Consider the following 24,795-nt stretch of genomic DNA (forward strand, 5'->3'; position numbering starts at 1 on the left):
ACTCTAAGCAAGGGAAATTGAAATACTTTTTAATCTCTTCAATGGGACTGTCTTTTTCTTTACATCCTCTACCTCCTCCAGCCCCACCTTTTTTTTTTTTTTTTGGTCCTCAGGAATAGAACTTCAGTTTGGAAATGGAAGTTGGAGAATGAATGGAATTTCAGCTGCAGAAATGAGCTGGCTTTCTGGTCTAGGAGCTGGCAAACATTTTCTATAAGAGATAGTAAATATTTAGGCTTTGCGGGCCCTCTGGTCTGTCACTACTGGACTCTGACACTGCAGAACAAAGGCAGCCCCAGACCGTCCGTAAACAAACAGGCAAGGCGGGGCTCCAATAAAACTTTATTTGCCGACAGGGGCAGCAAGCTGGATTTGGCACGGGGCTGCAGACAAGCCTTCCCTCCACTAAGAAGAATATCTGTGATTCTCGAAAGAATCCCATGCCATATGATTTCCTGAGCTACGCTGGAAATAAAGAGTAAGGTGGGTAAATGGATCCCAGCCACAGAAAAGATAAGCATTAAAAAGAATGGATGTCTGAGCAAAGGAATGTACTTAAATTTTCTACTAAAAATGATCTGAAATGAGAAAAGTAGGATGAAAAACAAACAAAAAAACCCCAGCCCCCCGCCAGAGCCTCTCACCTCTGGCCCACATTTCCAATTGGTCCAGGTTTAGGAGACACTGGCATTTCCCAAAAGGCAGAGGCCCTCTGCTATCTCCACATCAACAAGATTCCTCCTGTGACCCTGACTCGTTGGAGCACAAGGCAGAGGTTTCCCCGGGCACGTTCAGGAGAGGGTGGGCGAGATGCTCTCCAGCCAGCACAGTAGGGGGCTTGTTCAGACTTGGCACCGTCGGCCCAGAGCCCCCACCCGCCTGGACAATAGGAACATTCAACAATTCATGAGCTGGAGGCCCAACTCATTTGTCTCTCACATAACTCTGGGTTTTTTCCATAAGAAGAATACTTGGCCATGACCTAAGTCTTTCTAAAAGCATATTGTTAGCGAGGCAGCCCCAGAGGGGCTACATTTGCGCTCTGTTCAGCTGAATGATTTGAAACTGAAGACTTCTGGGCAATTCATTACATAATTTGAGCCAAGTGGTCACATTTTTTTCCCCTATCACTCCATCTAAGGTCAGGTGACACTTATTCTTGTCCCTGCTGGTCGCTGGACCCTGTCCCTTCAAGTTCTGGTCCTCTCGTTACCACTGGTGACTATGTTTCAGTATCGAGAGCCCTGAACTCTGTCTGCACCTGCATCCTTGTCCCTGCCGCCTTCAAATCATCCTGGTCCCACTCCGACAGCCATCCTGTGTGCACAAGGCCCATGGCTGGCCGTGACCCCCCCACTGTTAGTCAATTCCCACCCTCTCTGGGTGCTTTGTAAGTTATAAGCTTCCTCCAAGGGGAGTCAAAAGCATTTGGGTCCCTAACAGGCTGACCTTTCTTCCGGATGAAATGAACAAGGAAGCTGGTGAACCTCAGCGCTGTGGATTTCTGTTCCTGCAAAGTTTCTAAAACATGATCTAACTTTTGACCTCAACAAGTTGGTAACTGTTCCTATAAGCCACAGTTTCTCTGGCAGATTTAGAGGCGAAAGTTTAAAGATGAAAGGGGGAGGGGTCAAGTTCTGAGTATTAAATGAACAATCCTCTGATTGACTCCAACTCCGGGCAACAGGCTTTTCATGCTAACAAAGCTTGGATGGAGGAAAAGGTCGGAAAGTTTTGGCAGCCCAGGCCATTTTGCCAACGACACATGCTGACAGAACTGGGCTATCAACAATGGTAGAACCATTATCTGAATAAAACCAAGTCCTTGAGGCAGCACAGGATTGAGGAATTTCACAGAATAGTGGTTTGAGCCCTGGAGAAACCAGAGTGTAAGCAGGATTTTACTTGCAGGAGACATCCTGGAGCAAGTAGTCCACTGATTGTCACGGACCTTCTAACGAAGTGAGAAAATCAGATCCCATTAGGAACCAACATCTGGACTGAAGGATGATGAGTGAAAACCCACTGGTGTGTCAACACAGCAGACATCACCCCGCCTGTGCAACAAACCTCCATCTGGTCTCAGATGTTGGTGCAGACCTTTCTGGCTGCACCTCGTATGGAAAACCACATCACATGCCATTTGTTCTCGTCGTGTCCACTGTGTGAGGTTTCCTGGCCCTTAAGGAATAGACGGTTTGACTCTAAAGGAACACATACCTAGGTTAGCGATTTTTGACAAACCACTAGTTTGAAAATCTGTTTTTTTTTTTCTCACTACAGTTGAATCCAAGAGAAAATGACCATTTTTTTTTCCTAAATGTAGAGTCCAACAGGGACCTAGGATTGCAGGTATGCAATGAAGAAAACATATCAGAGAGCAAATAAACTACAGGAGATATTTATCCATAGTTATAAACTTAAAACATGGGGAAGAAAATCCAAGTAGGAAAGAAAGAAAAGGAAAATGATACAGAAATGGTCTATTAAAGTCCTTTTCATAAGAGCTTTAAGATCTGAAAAATAATCCAGCAGGTCAAAAAAACTGCAACAGCATCAAAATTAAGCAATCCTTCTGATTCACGTGATCGGAACAAGTTTCCGCTCGTAAGAAAACACCAAGTTTTCCCTCACAGGCCCAATCATAAGCCTGAGTGGGAATCTGGGTTTTAACTGCATGTGTCAGATGTGGAGCGCCTGCCACCTATTCCTCTGTGGGGGCACGAGGGCTCCAGGATGTCACCCTCCAGTTCCCGCTGGTGGGGACCCGACACTCACGCCGAGGACTTTGACTATCGGCACCACCTACTTGATACACTGGGATCCAACAATCCTACCAGAACCACTGATCAGCTCTGCGCGTGAGGGCAAGGAAGTGGCCACAGAATACCGTTCAGAGGCGCAAAAAAATCAATCTGCACAACTATAGGGTGACTGAGCCCATTTGGGTTAAAAGCATTTTAAAAAGCCATTGAGTATGTATTTGGGGTGTGTAGGTATGTTTGTCCATGCTGAGACAGACAAACATCACCCCTGAGGAACGGAGCTGGAAGCACACAGGTCCACTTTTTACTACCTACCTGTCTCTAGGGCTAACTTAGTTCGATTTTTTTTTTGAAACAATGAGCACAAATTTCCTTTGTAATTAAGCATAGTTTCTCTAGGGCAATTGCGCTGTACTTTAGAGTTGACAGAATGTCCTACAGACATCCATCCCCTCCCGGCCGATCCAAGAGCTCACCTCTGCACTCCACGCTGGGGTCTCCCCAGAAGAGCTCCTGGCACTCGCTGCAGGTGCGGCCTCCGAAGCCAGGCATGCACTGGCACTGCCCCGTGAACTGCGGCCAGAAGACACACCTCGGTCAAACCAGTTGCCGGGCAGAGGCCAGGCTCCTTTCCCTTTTTCAGCTGCCAGTTAGGGCAAGTGGGATTGAACTGTGGGCCTAAGAAAGCCTCACAGCTTGACCAGCGAAAGGGAATCCTGCTCCCGTCCTGGGTGCTCAGGGCCCCATGCCGGCATCTCCTCACTGTTCTCCTGCACCTGGGACTGGAGGGCCCGGAGCACGGTCCACTTAATTCGCATGTTCCCTCATGCCGCACGGATGAGTTTGGACCACCTGGGACTCACCTGCAGTGGGGCAGACCTTCAGAATATGTGTGCGTGTGTCAGGAGACAAGAGCACTTTTTATGATGCTGGGTATGGTTACATGGTTCATTTCAGGCTGTGTGGTTAAGAGAAGAAAGCCTGATTCTCATCCATTCTAAGCAAGGCTGCACCTGCGGTGGGGACACCGAGCTGAAGCGCTCTGGGCGCATCTGATGGGGCCCCGGGGCACAGACAGCTTTGTAGTCCTAGCTGAGGGGGGATAAGTGAGGGCAGCTATCCAGTCTGCGCTGGGTTTGCCGAGCTGTGCGCCCTGGTACAAAGCTGTGACCACAAGGAGGGGTGACTTTCTCTAAGTGGGGCCAAGCTGCCAAACAGCTGTCACAGGGACTCAAAGTTATCTTTCCTTCTGCCAGGAGGGCCTCCCACTAGCCCCCTTCCCCCTCAACCTGGAGCCACAGCACCTCACCTCGTTACAAGACGGCCCGAAGGAATGGGCGGCGTCACAGTTGCACGGGTCACACCCTGTCCCGCTGGCCAGCTGCCAGGTGTTGGGTGCGCAGCGGTCACAGTTCTGGCCGATCACGTGAGGGAGACACGAGCACTGCCCGGTGGCTGTGTCACACTGGCAGTCAGAGCCGTTACAGTGCTCCTGCACTGTGCCCAGGTAATTACAGACGCACTCTACAAACAAACCACATGGCCAGGCTGACTTACGGAGTCACGCTGAGAAAATGCCCGGACAACGCAGAAGTTAGCTACATCAACCGACCGCAATCTTCCCTCCCCAGATTTCGACCTGGAAATGCAAACAAGTAGGGAAAGGAACAGAAGGGATGGGAAGGAAAAATCTAAAACCGTGGTTCTTCATCTTCTTCTATGGTGTTCTAGAGAGTTCTGGTATTTCTCAGGCAGACAGGCACCATGACACATTCTGCCCAACAGTGTTTCAAAATACATGATTTAATAAGCTGCCGGTGAATTATTTTAAAATTGAGGATTTAACTGGAAATGAAGACTATGCTGTGGGAGTGGAGATACCTAATTCTGAACTCTTGGCAGGGAGCAGCAGTGATGGATGTGTGAAACGTAGCAGGTAAAGCCCTTTAAAGCTAGGTAGGATTTTTTAAAAAAATATATATTTTTTAATGGAGGTACTGGGGATTGAACCCAGGACTTCATGCATGCTAACCATGCACTCTACCACTTGAGCTCTACCCTCCCCTATAAGCCAGGAAGGCTTTAAGAAATCCAATCCTACTAGTCCTCAACATTCCACACCTGTTTGTATAAAGACAGGGCCTGGGGGCCAGGAAATGCTGGCTGGTCTCTCCATGAGAGAAACACTGAAAGACAGACTTCAGAGATGTCACTTCCTTCTCTCCCTTAAGTAGGAAGGCTCTATCCATCAGTGATGTAAGAAAAGGTGTGGACCAAAGCGGGTATCTAGGATGCAGAAGTCCCAGGCAATCAGCAAGTTCACGGGCAGAACATCAGATCAATACACTCTACTGGGTGCCATTGATCACCGTGACAGCTACTCAGCTTTTCCTTTTAGTTCCCTTCAGGGCTGTGGGCGCAGCTCAACACTTCAGCCCTGCCAGGCAACGAGGACGTAAAAACCAAAACAAAGCAACACAGCCTCATCTTTCCTTTGTCGAGAGTGAAATTTTCCCTCTCTGAACAAGCGATGAAACAAACACCCAAATTAACCCCCCCCCGCCCCCCGGCGAGGAGGAGGAGGGTGGAAGCCACTCCAGCGAGCGGCGGGAGGAGGGGCATCTTACTGCGGCAGTCCTGCCGGAGGGCGTCCCCGTAGTACCCGCGGCGGCACAGCTGGCAGCGCTCGCCTTCCGTGTGGTACAGGCACTTCCGGCACCGCCCCGTCTCCTTGTCGCAGGCTTCCGGGTCCGCGGTGTCAATGTTGTGGTGGCACTCGCAAGGCTGACATGTGCCCCCCATGTCCGAGGGGTTCCCGAAGAAGCCCGCGGCACAGTCGTCGCATCTGGAGCCTGTCGTCCAATAAGACCAGCTTGGTGCCTCCGGCGCCCCCGGAGGGGAGGGGAGGGGTCCCGCCACCCCCCGACACACACACACACCCGCCCACCGGAGACCCAGCCCAGGCAGCGCGGTCCACACACACACACACACACACACACACCCGCCCACCGGAGACCCAGCCCAGGCAGCGCGGTCCTGGTTGCCAAGCAGCACGTGGGACTTCAGCTCCTCATCACCCAGGGATGGAGCGGTTCGGAGCGCAAAGACCAGCTCACAGTGGAAAGCTGGGCTTAATGCTAAATCTTAAGGATTCTATGAACTGAAAAATCCCTGCGCCTACATGAGCAACCTGAAAAATGGGGCCCTTTGTGATGATCAATTTTTCTTTTCTTTTCTTTTTTTTTTTTTTTTTAAAGGAGGGGATTTTAATGGAGGTACTGGGGATTGAATCCAGGACCTTATGCACGCTAAGCCCGTGCTCTGCCAGTGAACTCTACCCACTCCTCCCAATTTCTCTTCTTCAGAAGTCCTCAAATGACATGCAAACTGGCCAAACGATGTGGAAGCATAATGAATATTTGAAACAGTGGCATCAAGGATGAAATAAAAGGGAGTTTGCGTTCCCAACCCGCTGCACTCCATGAACCTGGACAGATACTGCGAGTACAATGAACAGCAAAGACTATATCCAGCTCTGACCGACTCTGTCGTCTGGGCGTCCCCCCACGACATTCTTCTCTTCCCTTCTGCCCACTATTGGGCATTTTACTACTTTAAGACCCTTCCACTACGAACTGGATTAGAGAAGGGAGATGTAAAATGTAAATTATAATCTTGCTACTGGCTAAGAACAGAAAAATGTGCATAGGAACTTAGGGATTAAATGAGTTTGCTGCTGTGCTCTGTGTTATAACGTTATTATTATAGAGACACAGGAATTGACTAACCCCACGTGACAAACAGGAAAAGAGCATCTTTTATACTTTGGATTCCCTTCACTTTTAATTAAGGATTGTAAAAATACAACTAAATTGGCTCACTGTTCCATCTTTTTTTCTTCCTTGACAACTAACCTCATAAAGACACACCCTTTCCTCCGAAAGTCTGGACATTACTTACCAACGTATCCAGGATTACAGACACAGGCAAGCTGTAAAGTAACAGGGTCCTGATAACAGCTGCTGGCAAACTGGCGCCCGCTGTCGGGACCATCCGGGCAAGGACAAGGGCGGCAGTGATCGCCGGACCCGATGATGGGGTCTCCATAGTAACCAGCCAAGCACCTACAGCAGCCGCAGGAGAGAGGTCATGAACCACAGTTACGCGAAAATTGCTACAAGAAAAAGTCCAAAAATCCATGTCCTCTATTTGGGGACATCATTCCCCGTTCCTCACGTTTCCGCATGGAAGACTTTCCAGCAGAGCTGTGGCTCAAACATCAGCTCCCATCAGAATTCCCTGGACTGCTTGTGAAAACACAGATTGCGGGCTTCCTCTCCCCATTTCTGACTCAGGAGGTGATGCTGATGCTGCTGGTCTGGGGATCCCACTTGCAGGACCACTGCATTAGGGTGACACCCTTGGCCTCACCCGGACCCTCATTTACTCCTCCCCAGAGGAAGTACATCTGCCCATGTGCACCCTACTGTCCTATCAGCTGCCTGCCTTGAGCACCATGGTCAGCCCCCTCCTTGCATTAAGGAGTCTGGGAGAGGGGCATAGGGGAAAGAGAGCTTGTGATTGTCTGCCTCCGCCTCTGCCTGGGATGGGTGATGTGTTGGCAAGCCCACAGCGGCTTGTTCTGCAATCCAGCCTTTACCAGCAATAAAGCTGATAAGGATGCTCTCCAGCTGCATGCCTCTTGTGTCTGTTTCTCAGAGATGAGAGATGTTATTTATCAATTCCCCAACCCAACAGGTCCCCATCTCTTCTCAATAGATAAGGCATCCATGGAGCTTACATGGTTTGCAAGGCTTCTACAACTAGTTAGTAATGAGCCAGGATCTGAATTCAGCCTCCTGACTTTCAGCAAGGAATTCTTTTACTATGTCATGCTGCTTCTCAACATGACTGGTAATTAGGTTACTTTTTTTACTTCCTACAACATAAGAGCTTGAAGGAATAGAAGATCATCTAACCCAGCCTCCATATTCAACTATCAGAAAGGTGACTACTCAGAGAGGTGAGCTAACACACGCAAGGTTTTGGAGCAGGTTAGAAGCAGAACTGGTCCTAGAACTTCTAATTCAGTGTCTTCTTTTCTCTTTCTCTCTTTTTTTTTTTTTTTGAGGCAGAGGTAATATTTTTAAAAGGGAGTGCAGAGAGGATGATGAAATAGAAGGGGAAGTTCTTCAGAGGAAATTAACCTTCTACTTAATTAGACACAGACATCATACAAGAACACATGCCCCAGTTATGTGCTGGAAGACTCAGCAGTGATGAGGCAACTTTGTGCAGTGGTTTCTGAGAAAGATTTCTATGAGGCTTTTCTAGGTGAAATAAATCCAAATACATCATGAAAGAAACAGAATGTTCATTTCCTGCCTCCCCCTCCCCGTCCCCTTTGGGACCAATTTGAGCCTAGAGCTTCTTTTTAAATTCCTGGGTCTGAAACTCTGAACATCCCAGAATGAGGACAAGAATGATGAGAAATTGGCTCAAACCAGAGAGCAGAATCTCAAAAGCACTTAAATGAAACTTCATCATCCACCTCGGGCTAAAAATCTTTTCTTCTTCTACACCCTTTCAAGTTCTCCTGCAAGAAATCAAAATGCTTGACAGATCAAATTCACAGTTTGCCTGACTTCACATCAGCCTGGTGGACACTGACCTGTTTATCTGTTCCCTACACGCGCTTTTCCCCCTTTTCATCTGAGTTTCTCATCTGTCTCTTTCTCTCAAAATTACTCTCCATTTCCCATTGAAAGAATAGTAATGAAAAACAACACAGAAAACAAAAGATGACACTAACATATTAATTTCTCCCTTTTGATCTTGTGTAACCGTTTTCCTGTTATCTTCTTCCAACGCAATTTTGCGGTTGGAAGGACTGACTTTTACTCTGAGGAGTCACTGGAATCCCCAAAATGTGCAAGTACCATCCAGCATGGAGCCAAGAGCCCGGTATTTGCTGCCACGCACATTTTCCTGCCATAAGGTCATCACGTATTCACTTTTCACTAACAATTTCTCCTTCATCTGATGAGTAACTTTCCCACCGGCTGAAGCATTTGCTGAATTTTTTAAAAACAAAAATCCCATACAGTGCAGATGGATATTAGAAGACAGAAGATTTCTGACATTAAAGGTAGAGACTGAGTCCAAAACAAGCAGGTTTAATAGCACGTCTGCCTTTTTTCATTATTAACAAACAATATTAAGTGGGCATGTCATTTTTTCACATGAATGTTTCCTTATGTACTGAGCTGGGCTGTCACGTTATTCGAGGCCCACTCTGGGTCCCATTCTTATACCTACTGCAGGGCAGGACATCCATAATTATTCAATTAACATTTGCTGACTGGAGAACAGATCCACTTTTGTTCATTTTCTGTGGCCTCCTAGAAATTATAGTTGCGTAAAACATTTCGGAAAACAGAGCCATTGAAAATGACTCACCCCCATTTGGATTTGGTTTCCACTTTGACCCAAATCAGGCAGTTTTAACATTTCACAAGTCTCATCCTCGGCCAAAAATCTGCTGAGACAGGGAGATGATGTCTGTCCAGCCTTAAGGCGATCTCCAGGCTGACTCCCAAAGAGGGCGGATTCACATCAGGTTTGTTCTCAGCTGTATCCCCAGCACAGAACAATGCCTGGCACACGGGAGGCATAAACTAAATATGGACTGGTGAAATGAATGAGTTCCTAGAAGATACTGAGGTGGTCAGAAATGAGCCACCCAGAGCTGGAGACAGATTCCTTCTGTAGTTTGTTTAAGATGCTCTTTGCTCAGCCAAAAACAACCTCGTCCCCAAAATTTCAAGAGGTCATGTCCACGTACCTTTCACAGTTGTGACCCGTGGTGTAGTCCTGGCAGCTCAAGCACTCCCCTGTCACCGAGTCGCAGTCATCGGCATGGCCGTTGCACTGGCAGGGCTGGCAACTCGGAAAGCCCCAGTACCCGGGGAAGCACCGGTCACACTGCCGCGCGTACACCCCCTGGAAACAGTGGCACTGGCCGGTGATGGGATCGCAGAAAGCATTGACGGATCCTTGCAGGTGGCACTCGCAAGCTGAAGAAACAGGCAACCAAGGGACCACGGTGAGAAGCCCAGTAAATGCAAACACATCCCGTCTAGATACCAGCCCCTCGTGCCCACGGCAGAACACTCACGGGCCCCCTGTGATCAATTTCTGGAGCGGAGCAGGCCTTCCGAAGCTGGGGGCCCCACACTAGCATGACTCCGCTCATCTGAACGAACACGGTATGGTTGTTATCATGAACCTACGTTTGCATCCACTGGGGCCAAAACCAAAGGTGCCCGGAGCACATCTGTCACACGTTCTTCCAACCACGTTCGGCCGGCACTGGCACTGGCCTCCGTTGGGGTTGCAGACGGAACTTAACGAGCCCTGAGGGTCGCATTCACAAGCTGCAGGAGAGAGGTGAGAGCCTGTGAGACAGGGCAGCCACTCCCGCACAGCAACGGGCACGTCGCGTCCTGCCCGGTTCTGGACCCTCCCCGCCTGGACCACCTCTGCTCCTTCAGAATCTCCATTTAGAACAGTAACATCCCTCAGAGGGGTGTGAGGGAAGTGGCAGGAGCTGGGGTTGATAGATACAGGCAGTTTTTCTAGGAAGGAGGTCATGAAGGGTTTCTCCCCTTGCCTTCAAAGCTCAGGAATCACAGGACCTCCAACAAAAGCCAAGTGACCTTTCAAAGCGAAAAACGTAAGTTTCATTCCGACTCCCCACCCTGTGAATGCAAAGTCTCAGGGACTTTTCCCTGGTCCCTAGTCTGTTTCTGGATGACGATTCCGTTGTCAGTCATGCTCTTTCACCAATACACTTTAAAAAAGAAAAAATCAAGACCAACTGTAGTTGAGACACTATCTCCCTCGTGCTAACTGCCCCACAGGAACCGCAGGGCACACCTGCCCGCGCACCTCGTGATGCCAAGTGTCCTCGTGCTCTCGAGGAAGCAGGGGCAGCAGCACAGCAATACCTACCCAGGCCCGTCTGGTGCAACAGGGCGGAGATGCTGAAGATGATGTTTCTGCAAACGTCGGTCATGGGCGTCTTCACGACGCTCCTGCTGTTCTCCAGGCATCGGTATCTCTGAAAGGTTTCCCAGGCACTGTTGGTGACCACCCCGTCTCCCGAGCCTCCCACGGTGAAGATGTCCAGGGACTTACAGAACGGCATGAGAACAAGCTAGGAAGAAACAAGAACACACTGTTCTTATGGGCATGTCCTGGGTCATCCATGAACCAAGTCAACACATAAAACCCTCAAGTGCTTCTAAGACTCTTGAAAAGAAAAAAAATGAACAGACTCATGGAGTCACGGGAAAATCTTCCCATTCTTAAATATACTTGCCAGAAAAGGTTTAGACATCCCTTACATCGTGTGATGATTTTTGAAATATCATTGTCAAGGTACTTCATATTTTCAGGAAGGATCAGCTTGAGGAGATCCTTTCCAGACGGCAGAGTTATTAAAATAAATAAGCGAAGTGGCCTTGGAGGCAGGAAAGAGTGACTCCGCCTCACTGCCTAGCATGCCCTCGGCAGAAGCCCCGGGAGGGCGGATGCACACTTTCTGCCCAGCCCTCCCCTGGCGCCAGCAACGACCTTGCACTTACGGAGTCGATCAGCGTGTAGGGGCTGTCCACACTGCTGTCGGAGGACGTGTACTGGGGCAGCTCTAACCGCACCGTGTAGTTCACGCCCTTCTCAAAGCACACGGGGCGTGGGAGGACCACATACCTGCCCCGAAACAAAAGAGAAACAGCGACAAAAGGTCCACCTTTACGTATCTGATCTATCAAAGCTCTATGCTGGTCAGCCCAAAGGAAGGAAGTCGCCAGTCCACGTCTGGCCCCGGCTGTGAAATGTTAACTGTACAACTCACAGGGCGAGACACCAGAAAAAAACTGAATTTGCATGTTAGTTCCACTGGGGTGCAAACCACCGTCACACTGACCTGGAGCCAGGCGACAGGGACACCATCTGGTTGTCATCATCGGGAACAGTGTTTCCACATCGGCTGCTGGTTGGAATCTTCCCAGGTCGCTGCACCATGATGACAGCCTTCTCCCAGTGGTCGGGGAGCTAGAGGAAGAAATAGACGATCAGAAGGACCCTCTGTGCTGACCCACTGCTGCCCTTTTGTTTGTAAAAACATCTCAAGATTGATCATTAGCCAAGTTGAAATGGAAAACACTCACTTGTGAAGTTTCCCTTCCCTCTTTACCATTTCCTTGATTATTACCCCAGTTCCAGCCCAAATCCCTTCTCACCTGGATACTGTAACAGCCTCCCCACTGCTCTCCAGGCCTCTCCCAACATTCCCTTTCCATCCTTCTTAAAACACAGCTCTTTCTTTTTAAATTGAAGTATAGTCGGTTTATAACGCTGTGTCAGTTTCTGGTGTACAGCATAGTGATTCAGTTATACACATACACTTTTTTCAGACTCTTTTCCATGTTAAGTTATTACAAGATATTGAATATAGTTCCCTGTGCTATAAGTAGGTCCTTGTTCTTTATTTTTATTGAAGTACAGCTGATTTACAATATTGCATTAGTTTTGGGTGTACAGCAAAGTGATTCAATGATACATATGCATATATTCTTTTTCAAACTCTTCCATTATAGGTTATTACAAGCTATTGAATATAGGTCCCTGTGCTGTACAGTAGGTCCTAGTTTACCAGTTTTATATACAGTAGCGTGTATCTGTTGATCCCGAACTCCTAATTTATCTCTTCCCATCTTTCCCCTTTTGGTAACCGTAAGTTTTTCTGTGTTTGTGAGTCTGTTTCTGTTTTGCAAATAAGTTCATTTGCATGTTTTTTTTAAATTCCACATATAAGTGATACCACATATTTGTCTTTCTCTGACTTAAAAGTACAAAAAATAAGAACAACAACAACAAAACACACAGCTTAGATAAGGACAACCCCCTGCCCAGAATCCTCTGTAAGCTTGTTAATACACAGTCCAAGTTCATTTACTGATCGTAGCATTTCTCTTAACAGCATCTCCAACCATAGCCGTGACCCGGCCCTGTGGAAGGACGCCCTAAACACTCTCTCTGCGCTGCTCATGCTACCTCTTACTTCCTCTTGTGGCAAAACTCCTTCTAGGTTTTAAGATCTACACCTGATTCTTTACGAAACACAGCAGCCCCTGGAACAGCCTGGCTGGAATGAACCTCTCATCTTCCAGCACCGTTTGTGTCTCTGCTCTTCCACCCTCCACCTTTGATGACAGTTAGGGGCACGTGTCCATCCCTGGGCAGTGCAGTCGTCAGGACAAGGAGAGGACGTGATACCTTCTCACCACCACCTCAGTTCTCAGCAAGGCTGGGTGCCTAACAAGGAGATCACTAAATGCTGGTGACAGTGAATTCAAGAAAAACGTACACTTTCATTTCCATGGACGATGGCAAGTCAGACAACTTCCTATTCTAATGTAACCACATTTCACAAAGACATTGGGTCCATTAGAAGAAGGGCTTTTCTACCAATATTCCCTACTCCATTAGTCCACTGAGGGCTTACCTGTGGCTCATAGCGAATTAGGATCTCGTACTCCATGGAATACGGTATGTTGTCAATGAAGAACTCCAAGTAAGCCCCTTCGGGCACCCGGACGAAGCCCGCTCCGGTCCAGGAAGGAATCCGGTCCTGGACATACTGCCGCTCCACTATGCTGACCCCCTGAGGACGAGAGGACAGTAGTGCCACTCTACTGGAAATGCAATTCAATTCGATGTAACCAGTCAAGGAAACCTACAGTCACCCAAAGGTCCAAAACTGAAGACATTATACCCCTTTCTGCAATCAGTTTCCCAGCACACTGAAAAAAGCTTTTGATATATTAATGGGAAATCAGTTTCTTTTTAGTTCTTAGGTTGAGGGTCTTGGGACGTTGGGGGTGGGATTCCAGGCTTGGGATACAGCTTCTATGATACAACCAGGGAAGTGCGCATGAAGGAAGGAGAGAGAACATCCCAGACGCAGTTACAAGCCTAGGACCAGGTCCTGGATTTCTACGAGGCTGGTCCGCTATCTCGAGGCTGTCTGTCTGTCTGTCATTCTCACTGGCATTTGTTTCAAGCTCCAAGTACAAGTAAGGAAACTTGGTACAATCATGCATGTTCATAGCTGATGAGTGAATTCTGATTGTCACCGAGACCAAGAATGGATCAAGCTGAGTTGTTTAACTCAAACATGCATTCGGGTTTGTCCAAAGGATTATATATAACGCCAGTGATCAGTCATCTCTGAAGATGAAGTCGTTCATTCCTTGTAATGTACGTGTGTGGCCTTACCCATCAAGAGGGGGAACCCATGTTCCCCTGCCCTTGAATCCGGTCTGGCCTTGAGACTTGTGACCAGCAAAATGTGAGAAAACGACATTCCGGGGCTTCTCAGCCCAGACCGTAAGAGACCTGGCAGTTTCTGTTTCCTCCTTCTTGGAAGCCAGCAGCCATGCACGAAGTCTCACTACCCTGACTCCACCACTCTGTGAGGAAGCTCGAGATGGCTACTTGGAGAAAAGTGCCCCGTCACCCCAGCTGAAGTGTCAGACACGTATTTTAAAGCCACTAACTTTGGGGGTGGCTTGTCACGTGACAATAGAAAACAAACAGTAGCTTCACTGAGCATTTACTGTATTAGGTCAATAACTTTGGAGCATCAGTAGAGGGAAGAATGAAATGAGAAAAACAAGCCCCCTCCGCTAAAAAACACCAAAAGCCTTACTGGTGAGTGTTCCAAAGTCTCTTTCTGAGTTACTGACGTACTTAGCTTTATTTTTATTTTTTAATTTTCTTGTACTTAGCTTTAAATATGACTGTTCTCAAGAAGGCACAGTCTTGATCCCCTCTCCACACTCACTGATGAGATGCTTCTTAACTGGTCTCTTTACACAATGTGCAGATGCCATTACCGCTCCAGGAAACACTCCTTTTACCCATCTGGCGAGCCCCCTCCTTACTTACAGGCCCAAAGTTGGCTTCCTCTGCTTCATAGATGTAGTGATCCAAGGTGGTGAAGTAGTAACCGGATTCCACTTCGTCACACTGACGTCCGATCATGTGGGGTCGGCACACGCACTGGCCCGACTCCGCAGAGCAACTGGAAATGAAGGAGAATCGGGTCAGCTGTGCTCACCACGTTCATAAACGAACCCCCGGATGCAGGTCTGTATTTGCCATTAAGCATTCAATGGGGTGAAGCATTCAGGGAGGCTTTTCTTACTTCCTTCAGAAAATAAGTACGTGGGAAAAATACTGCCTCCAAATTAATCCCAAACTTCAAGGTTGAAAGCTCTCCGCGACCTGGTCTTTCAGTTTTAACTCCCTTGCTGTCCCTTTCCTGTGCTCCATCCGCACCACGTTGGGGGTTTTCTGTAGGTATCACATATGTTCTTGCTTTGAGATTTTATCTCTTCCTCCATATTTCCAACTGCAGCCCCTTTCCTGGGCCTCGGACCCAGATAACCAACTCCCGGAAGGACAGCTCCCAGTTAGCGGTCCCAGAGGCGAACCACAGGCCCCAAAGGGCAGGACCCACTCCCTCCCGTGTTCTCTGCTGGGGAGAAGACATCACCACCCACCGAGTCAATCTGGTCAGAAACCTAGAAGTTATTCCTTAGATTCCTTCTTCACATCCAGTGAGGAACCCAGTTCTGTGACTTCCCTTCCTGGCATCTTGTGTCTCTCTCCCCTCCTTCCATGGCTGTGCTATGCCTTTCTTCTCTCTCTTGCTCACAGTAAAAGCAGTGACACCCTTCTAATTGATATCTTTATTGCCAGTCTTCCAACTTCCCAACCTAAACAGCCACCTTCCTCCAGAGCTGCCTGAATGACCTTTCTAAGATCCATCAACTTTATCATTTCCAGGGACGATGGCTTTGGGGAGGCGCACCAGGCCTCCCACACCTGGCTCTCCCTTACCTTTCTAGCCTCCCCTCTCCCCTTTGTCTCTCCAACCACACCCAGCTACTTAGTTTGTCCAAGCACTGGGTTGTTCACGACCCTTTAGACCCTTTCCCTTTGCTCGTGTGGTTCCTGCAGCCTGGAACGCCCTGCTCTTTTATCTACTCAGCAAAGATCCTCCCCATTCTTCTTTTAAGATTCAGCTCACGAGTGGCTCCTGTTGTCGTATTTCCTCACCATCACTCCCCATTCCACACAAAGAACCACCTTCTCCTTCACGCCACCACCTCCTGGCAGGGGAAACGACGTATGTACAGCATCTACAGCAAAGCTTATCACCAAGCAGATGTTCACATCACAGCTGAGGCACCGTGCCTTCAGATCCTACCTGTTTTTCAAAGCCCTGCTCAACTGTCATCCTTTCCACAAAGTCCTGTTTGGTCCCCTTCCTCTTCTGTTCTCAAGTGGTGCTTTCTGAGGTCTCCACTGGTCTTTATCTCTACTGTTAAGACATTTATCACTTTCTCTCTTCCAGTAGAACTACTGACAGAACTACCTCACCCCCTCGGTGGCTGTAAGCCCTGAACTGTGCCTCAGTCACCCTCCCCAGGGGCCTGGCCCAACGCTCTCCACGCAGACACACTCCAGGGTCGGCTGAACAGATCAGTGTGTGAAGGACAGGCATTTTGAATAAAAAAAGTAGAAAAAAGGAAAAATAGGAGATTTAATATAAATAACTTTTCTGTTATTACTCATTATTTTAGGTAACAAAGACCTCGGATAAACTATAATGTATTTGTTTTTTTCTCAGCCTCTGTCTTTTTCCTCTGTATCATGACTCTAAGACAAGGTAAAACTGAACTACACGTACCCATTTTTACTTCATTAAAATCAAGATGTGGTTTGGAACTATTACTTTAAACCTATTCCCAGAGTTTTTTTTTTTTTTTTTCTCCTCTCATCCCAAAGTTCATTTTAAACCAAGTACCTAAGGCAAGTTATAACTCACAGGAAGTCTGAACACTCAGAGGTTTATTAAAAACACCCCAAACAGCCCTATCTTGGTCCAGCTGAAGTCTTCTTCCTGTGTGTCACATAAACAGTTTTTGTCCTACAGGGGTAAGAACACTTAACGTCCCGTTGCCAATTCCCCGAGGAGGAAAGCTTGTTCCAATTAGGACCTAGCCCTCTTTTGGCTCAACCCACCAACCAAAGCCATTTTCCCAAATTCACGCAGCAGACATGACATCATACGGACTAAAGAAAATCCTTCTTTCCTCCCCAGCAGATGTCTGGTGAGGGAACAAACGTCCAAAACATGAACCACCAAGGAAGAAAAGACCAGGTTCTGCCCCCTGCCATCCATCACAGGAGAGCAAGCAAAGCAGAGTGAGGATGAAGACAGCGGGCAGGCTCCTGACGCCCGCGGACCCACAGCACAGCTCTAAAGGGGAATGGACTCGTGCGAAAGGCACTCCCCTCGCACCAGCCCCGCCACTCGCACACCTGTGTCTTCACACTTGAACTGCTGCCATCGGCAGGCATGGCGCCCACGCAGCGTTTCCCCCTTTGATGAACTCGTTCTTGTGGCTTTCCCTGCCCCCGGCAGACGGCCCTCACACATACAGCTCTTAGTTCTTCCTCAGCTGTGCTCTGGCTGGACATTTCCATGGTCTGCCCAGCTGTCACCTCTAACTCATTTTGTCCCCAAGCGTTCATCACCTCACACGCTGACTTCGTATCTTCACCTCTGCTATCTGTCAGCAGATTTAAATTCTTCTGATGTAGGGGAGACGTCATCTACCCTGTCCCTTATCCTCAATGACACCCATGTGTTATTTCAAGACGTTTCTCAACTCGGTGGTTTCCTCCCGTTGTTGCTGTTACGACCCTGGTCCAGCACATCATCATTCCATCTCTGTTACTCCAGCCGCCTCCCAAACTGACCTTTCTAGCTTTTCTCTCTCCCCTGCCCAATCCATTCACTTATACTGGCAAACCCATCTTTCCATGGCACCGCCTTCATTACTTTATAAGGACACACCCCTTATTTCTTCATCAAGTCATGGTGCCTCTGCCCGATTTCCAGCAGCTCCATGACGCATCCTCTGAAAGCAACTGCTTCTCTTTCTTCTGCCCGCCCCTGGCTTCAGATCAGCCACACTCCTCAGCCTCTTCCACAAATATTTACTGAGCAAATAATTGGCCCTGAAAGCTGTGCTTTCAGTGTCAATACTCTCACATTTTAGTCCATTGTCAACTTCCCTCTGAACCAGTCCTTACATCCTCGTTAAGTCCATTGTTTATAGCTAACTGATATGGAGAACAAAATGGAAGGAAAAAATAGCCCCTGTCCTAAAGAACTCCCCGTCTAACTGGGGAGATAAACAATCAAGCAATTGGCCAAGACACAGCTCAAAATGCAGGAGGTGCCTTTTCAGAGCTAAGCGTAAAGAACTAGGGGTGAGACGAAGACACCATTCATCTGGCTGAGGGGCGCCAGAAAAGGGTGGCCCTGAAGGTTGCAGACAGAGGCTCTGCCAGGCAGGGAAGATGAGAAGACAAGAACAAAGAGGGGGAACGGAGGAATGTGAGCAGAGATGGTCAAGATCAGACCAAGATCTGGTCTGACCTGGACCAAGCCACGTTCGCCCAACTGTGCCTTCACCTGAAGTTCAAATCCCACCTCCTCCACAGTGAGAAAAAAGATTATTCATTATACATTTATCAATTTATTACATAACTGTCATTGTTTTTTCCTGTGTTCATGTAAAAATCCTACTGGATAGAAATGGTACACTTTACAATTTTATATATTCCTCCCACCAATTTCCCTATAATTCGATACAGATTCAATTCATCAGCTCAGTCAGGTAGAGTGAGGACGTCAAACACAATAAATCAGGTCCTGGGGCAGGTAGAATAATGGCTTTCACAGAGGTCCACATCCTCATCCCCGGAGTCTCTGGTATGTGACCTCACGTGACACAAGGAACTTGGCCGACATGACTGGAGTTAAGCACCTTGAGAAGGGAGATTATCCTGGCTTATCTAGGTGGGCCTGAGCTGTGCCATGAGAAGGACTGACCCACTGGTGCTGGCTTGGAAGGTCAAAGAAGGAGGCCATGAGTCAAGGAACATATGCAGCCTCCAGAAGCCAGGACGGGCCCTCAGCTGATGGCCAGCAGGAAAATGGGGATGCCACCCGACATCCAAAAGGAACTGAATTCTGCCAACAACTTGAATGAGCAGGGGGGTCTCAGAGCCTTCAGGTACAAACACAGCCCTACCGACATCTTGATTTTAGTCTACTGAGATCATGTCTGACATCCAGAACTATCAGATAATACGTTTATGTTGTTTCAGGCCACCAAGTCGTGGTAATGTGTCATGGCAACGAGAGACAACTAACACAGGCGCAGTTTTTTTGGTGAAGGCCAAGGGTATCTTTCAAAAACAGATTTCTCATCAATATAGAAATCAGCAACTATTGCAAGGCAGACCATTTCATTTAAACAGTGATGAGCAGGGGAAAATACTGTAAAAACTCAACATCTCTATTATTAAGAAATTCATAAAAAGAAAGCCATTAATGGATAAAAATCATTCCTGGGGGAGGGTACAGCTCAAGTGGTAGAGCACGTGCTTAGTATGCATGAGGTCCTGGGTTCAATCCCCAGTACTGCCTCTAAAAACAAACAAACCTAATTACTGCCCCCCACCAAGTTTTTTTTTAAAGCATCATTTCTAAGGACCACTACTCTGTTCAACATTGACATCTCCATAATTCTGATTACAAGTAAGAGTTGGTTCCACTTTGATAAGCAATCAGCACCATACTTTTTTTTTTCCAAAGCCTTCCTGCCTCCCCCAACCTCCCTACAACTGGAATACTTCCTTAAAGGGTAGGAGCTATATTCCAAAATCTCTATGTCCAGCAGCCACAGCAATTAACAAAAGGTTAGATATACGATAATCATTCAATATGCCAATGAAAGTATCTATTAATTTCTGCTCTGGTTTCAAAGTACGATAAATTTCAGTTCCTCATTTACTGAGCACCTACCACAGTGCTGGGGGCACAGAGGGAGACGCAAAAACAGGTGAGACACAATCCCTGTCCAGAGAGACCTTGGAAATACAAACAGCTACAACAGAGCAGAATCGAGCAGAAGCAGGACGGACAGAAATACAGAAGTGACGTGTTGTTGTGAATGTGTTTTCACATCAAGGGAGGGTTGGGGACTTCAGTCTGGGAAGGAGAAGTCTTCACAAAAGTGATGGGCTTCAAGCCAGACATCAAAGTCCTAAATTTAATTGATGAAATGATTTTAAAGGATGCTGCAAAGTTGTTTATATTTTTCAATGTTTTTAAACATTGGCAAGCAGCATTTTCCTTAGCAATCACTCTTATTCATGAAAGCAGGTTATCTACTAGGCAAAACTTCATTAACCTGGCTTGAATCATGTTACTTAAATCAATTAAGTCTTACTTTAAAATATTCGCAAGTTCAGATTAGCTGTCAACATAATAGACATGGATTACTAAACTTTTATTGTTCTACCAAAACCCGTTCAGCTCATTAAACGAAACATTTTTCCACTTCATGATTTTACACTTCATCTGTCCCTGGCCAAAGTAACTTAACTAAGGAATGTTTGGGACTGATCTCGAGATTGCCTCTCCCAAGGCAATGGGAGTGCATGTTTAGTTTTTATATCATAAAAATCTTTTGTTTCTCAAATTCTTTTACTCTATCAACATTTATTCAACAAGTGGCCAAGGCAAAGCAAAGTAATATTATCAGGTGGGAGATATTCACAAGTGTTCGCAAGAAATCATTCAGTAAGTGAATTCTGAGTATCTGCCATGCACCCAGAGTTCTAGTGGAATCGGTACTTCAGAAGACAGAACCTCTATCACCCCTTTGGGACTCTCAAAGAAAGTCCTCATGGGGAAAAACAGCCTTGAAAAGGATCCCTGCCAAACACTGTGGAGTCACAAGACTAGAGGCATCTTTAAAGCTTCTTTTTTCCCCTCCCATCCATGATGCCAAAAGGTAAGGCATCTCATCAATCATGCTAGAAAGATAACGACCCACTTTAAAATCTTCACTAAAATGTTCTGCTTCATAAACTCTCTTGATTAGCACGTTCTGGTTTTCACACATTTTTGCAGGAGAGACAAGGGGGCAGGCTGGGGGCTGTGTGTGGGTGGATTTAGGGACAGGAAGCATAAGTGAGAAAGAGAGAGAAAGAGGGAGGGAGTGTAAGTGACAGAAACCGTTGAGGATCAAGGAACATAGGACATTCCCGAGTTTAGGACATAACTTGGAGAGTTATGTATGCCACTAATCAAGAAGGATTTTTGGAGGGATGACAGCTTGGAATTGATGAATCAATTACTAAAGGAGTCGGCATGTGTTCTAGGAATCATGATGGAAAGTCACAGACATGATTCCATAAGCAGATAGCAGTTGGTCTTCCTTCCCATTTTTATGGGATTATCCTCACTTCCTCCCCTCCGGAGGGTTTCTAAGAACAGAAATTCACCCTGGAGTTTCAGAGGCCACATGCTGTCCTGCGTTTCCTGCACTATCTTGAATAGAACAAACCCAAATCGAGAGGCCAAAGAGAATATGTTCTTGCTGCCTAAACTCTTCCCTCCCAAGCAGACTACCACGGCGCTGGGAAATCATTCTCGTAAGAGTCAGTTTTCGCGCACATGAAGCTTGCTCAGTGAACCCAGCGTGCTCTCTCAGGGAAGGCTCTGGCCACAAGGAAACATCTGCCTGTCCTCCCAACAGTCACTTACACTGTTTTGACCAGATGTTCTGAATCTGATCCAGTAACAGAGACTCAAATCCTCTTTGACTCAAAGGTGATTCATCAAACTCCCACACATTTAACATCTTGCCAAAATGTGTATTTTGATCATTTTTGTGAGAGCTTCACATCTCATCTATTCAAGGAATACCAACATTTTCAAGTAACTAAAATTATCATAGGTAATTTTCATGAATGTGCTTGGAAGTTGGAAAAAAATAAAATCATGAAGGAGGAAATGAAAAGATTCTTTACACACAAAGTGGGACTTCATTTTCTATCTCTTTGATTGGTAGGAAATAAAACGTCTGATGATACCAACTGCTGGTGGGGACGGGGGAAAAGGGGCTTTGTAACCAGTTAGGAGGCAAACAGACGAGCACCATCTGTCTGGAGGACAATCTGACATCCTCTAGTAAAACAGAAAATGCACAAGTACTTTCACTGAGGAGTTCCACCACGGGGAGCCTAATCTGGGGATATGTCTGTAAACATTTATCAAGATACATCTGCAAGAATAGCCAAGACATGGAAGCAACCTAAATGTTCATTGACAGACGACTGGATAAAGAAGTTGTTGCTTATTTATATAATGGAATATTACTAAGCCATAAAAATAAAATAATGCCATTTGCAGTAACATGGATGGGCCTGGAGACTGTTATTCTAAGTGAAGTAAGTCAGACAGATAAAGAAAAATACCATATGATATCACTTATATGTGGAATCTAAAAAAAGAAAAAAGACACTAATGAACTTATCTACAAAACTCAAACTCAGAGACCTAGGAAACAAACTTATCGTTACCAGTGGGGGAAGGGGATGGGAAGGATAAATTTGGGAGTTTGAGATTTGCAAATATTAACTACTATATATAAAAATAGATAAACAGCAAATTTCTTCTGTATAGCACAGGGAACTATATTCAATATCTTGTAATAATCTTTAATGAAAAAGAATATGAAGATGAACATATGTACATATATGCATGACTGGGACATTGTGCTTTACACAGCAATTGACACACTGTAACTGACTATACTTCAATAAAAAAAGATGTATCTGCAGGATATTCACTGCAATATTTTTAAAAAGCAAAAAACAAAAAGGAATTAATCATGTCACTTTCACATGATGGAATACAAAAAAAAAGAGCTAGATGAATACATGTTGATATGAAAAAAGATCTCCAAATTAAAAAAAGTTGCAGCTTACTAGCCATACACATATCACTTTGATTTATTACAAAAAGTCCCTAAAAAAATCCAAGTAAGAAATCACGGACTATTTTTTTCTTTCTACCTGCCTGTTAAAAAAAATAAAACCTAACCTGTTATTTAAAAAGAAATGAGAGGAGGGGGAGGGTATATAGCTCAGTGGTAGAGTGCATGCCTAGCATGCATGAGGTCCTGGGTTCAATTCCCAGTACCTCTACTAAATAAATAAATCTAATTACCCTCCTTCATCAGAAAGATTTAAAAAAAAAAAGAAATGAGAGGAAAGAAACTAATTTTTTCACAAGTATTCAGAGCACTATTATTAATTTCTAGAGAGACACAAGAAACATTCAACAGCAGCACTTGACGGCAGTGGAACTGCGTGAGAAAAAAGGGCACAATGCCTGTCTGAACTGTTTGAATTCTGTTTTAAAACCACGAGCATACATAGTTTCCATAATTTAAAAAATATTGAAAAGTAAAATATGAAACAAGTTAACACGATTAAAAACCAAGAAACAAACATCTGAGGGAAGGCTTCAGAACTAACTCTCGTAATGAAGAAGTCTGAGAATCTTAAGAGCACAGGTCAAAGTCATTATCAGGCATTCAAACCAAGGTGAACGCACCCTGCTTATCACCCTGAGCGTCCTGCTCGTCCTAGAGGTCATGAGGACTCTGTGAGGTGACAGGGTCCGAGAGTGTCCGCGCAGCTCCACTCACCTATTGTTTAAGGCTCCCCCAAGGTCACAGTCACAAGGTCGACATCCATCCAAATCGTTGCTTAAGCCCCAGTGCTCTGGCTGCAGAACAAAAGATTAAATGTCTAAAGGGGGGGTTCCTGTAATTACACAACAGACTCAGCAAGAGACAAGTCGTGGCGTGTTTTGGGTGTTCCAAACGTTCATCTGCACCATGAAAGCAGAAAGCCTACAAAAGGCACAAGGATGAGTATTCCAGAATGAAGAACCCAAGCTGCAGGTCGCTGGGGTCAGAGGGGGTTGCATAGTGACGAGCCCAGATCAGAGTAGTTTCCTTGCCCTGCAAATAGCCTTCACCCAAGAATTAATATGAGCTAGCAGCAAACATGCCACTTTTCCTTAGAACTATGCTGGCAGTGAGAGTTTTGGCAAATATTTGGCAGGACTTAGTGTTTTCCCTAAGTCGTAAACTCCATGAAAGCTCTCCAAGGATTTGTCCACGTAGAAACACAGACTAATGCAAGGGCTGTTTGCACAGCTCAAAGCTGAGGGGATTGCCGAGCTCCAAGACCACTGGAGATGGAAATAAAAAGAAATGGCACAGAAGTGACAAATGGCACACCTCAACAAATTCCCTAAGTGTATTCCCTAATAAGCAGATAAAAAAACAGGCTTGCCAACTGAAATCAGACTTCCAGAAATTTACTTTAAGAATCTATCAGCATAAATGTAAATATACCTATTTACTGGTCATCAACATAATGTGGGGTTGGTGGACCCCCCATTTCCAAATTATGAAAGGAATTACAAGAATGCTGTAAAAGATATAGAAAATATTTTTTTAATTACTCCCATGATTACTCCACCCAGAATCACTATAGTGAACTTTCTGGTCTATTTCCTTCCAGAGTTTGTTTTTCTTGATCAATTTTTTTTCCCTACATAATCAAGATACTACTCACAACCTGTGATTTTTTTCACCCCAGCATAAGCATTTCCTCATGTTACCGTCATTTTCAATGGCAACCAAGTATCACATTGTATAGAAGCCCCCAAATGTAACTATTTTCCCCACTGTTGCTTCCAAGTTTTTTTTGCTATGAATTATAAAAGATGGAACAAGTCTTCTGGTGAATACACCTTTGTCCAATTTTCTCATTATTTCATTAGGATAGATTCCCAGAAGTGGAATGACTGGGTCAAAGGCTACACACACTTCTCCAGGTTCCTGACACCTGTCTCCAAATGCTTTTTGCAAAGTCTAACCCAATCTGTGTTTCCATCAGCAGCACAGGAGTACCAGCCCCTTGCTGTGTCCTCACTTCATCGCCG

The 24,795-nt window shown here is 46.1% G+C and overlaps 1 protein-coding gene across 4 annotated transcripts in view; it reads right to left on the minus strand.

Moving 5' to 3' along the window:
• LAMB1 (laminin subunit beta 1) overlaps positions 1 to 24,795 on the minus strand; it is a 68,380-nt gene that overhangs the window by 19,686 nt on the left and 23,899 nt on the right. For all 4 annotated transcript variants that reach the window (XR_012074589.1, XR_012074588.1, XM_072965220.1 and 1 more), the window contains 12 exons: positions 23,486 to 23,565; positions 14,781 to 14,916; positions 13,336 to 13,494; positions 11,755 to 11,882; positions 11,414 to 11,537; positions 10,779 to 10,983; positions 10,058 to 10,201; positions 9,610 to 9,841; positions 6,726 to 6,889; positions 5,393 to 5,617; positions 4,075 to 4,289; positions 3,242 to 3,338 (listed from right to left, as the gene is read on the minus strand). Coding sequence is in view for 2 of the 4 variants with exons in the window: in XM_072965220.1 (XP_072821321.1) it covers positions 3,242 to 3,338; positions 4,075 to 4,289; positions 5,393 to 5,617; positions 6,726 to 6,889; positions 9,610 to 9,841; positions 10,058 to 10,201; positions 10,779 to 10,983; positions 11,414 to 11,537; positions 11,755 to 11,882; positions 13,336 to 13,494; positions 14,781 to 14,916; positions 23,486 to 23,565 (1,909 nt within the window). In the remaining 2 variants the exon portion in view is untranslated. The remainder of the gene's footprint in view (positions 1 to 3,241; positions 3,339 to 4,074; positions 4,290 to 5,392; positions 5,618 to 6,725; positions 6,890 to 9,609; positions 9,842 to 10,057; positions 10,202 to 10,778; positions 10,984 to 11,413; positions 11,538 to 11,754; positions 11,883 to 13,335; positions 13,495 to 14,780; positions 14,917 to 23,485; positions 23,566 to 24,795) is intronic.

The sequence above is a fragment of the Vicugna pacos genome, chromosome 7 (genome assembly GCF_048564905.1).
Source record: "Vicugna pacos chromosome 7, VicPac4, whole genome shotgun sequence".
Taxonomy (NCBI): Eukaryota; Metazoa; Chordata; class Mammalia; order Artiodactyla; family Camelidae; genus Vicugna; species Vicugna pacos.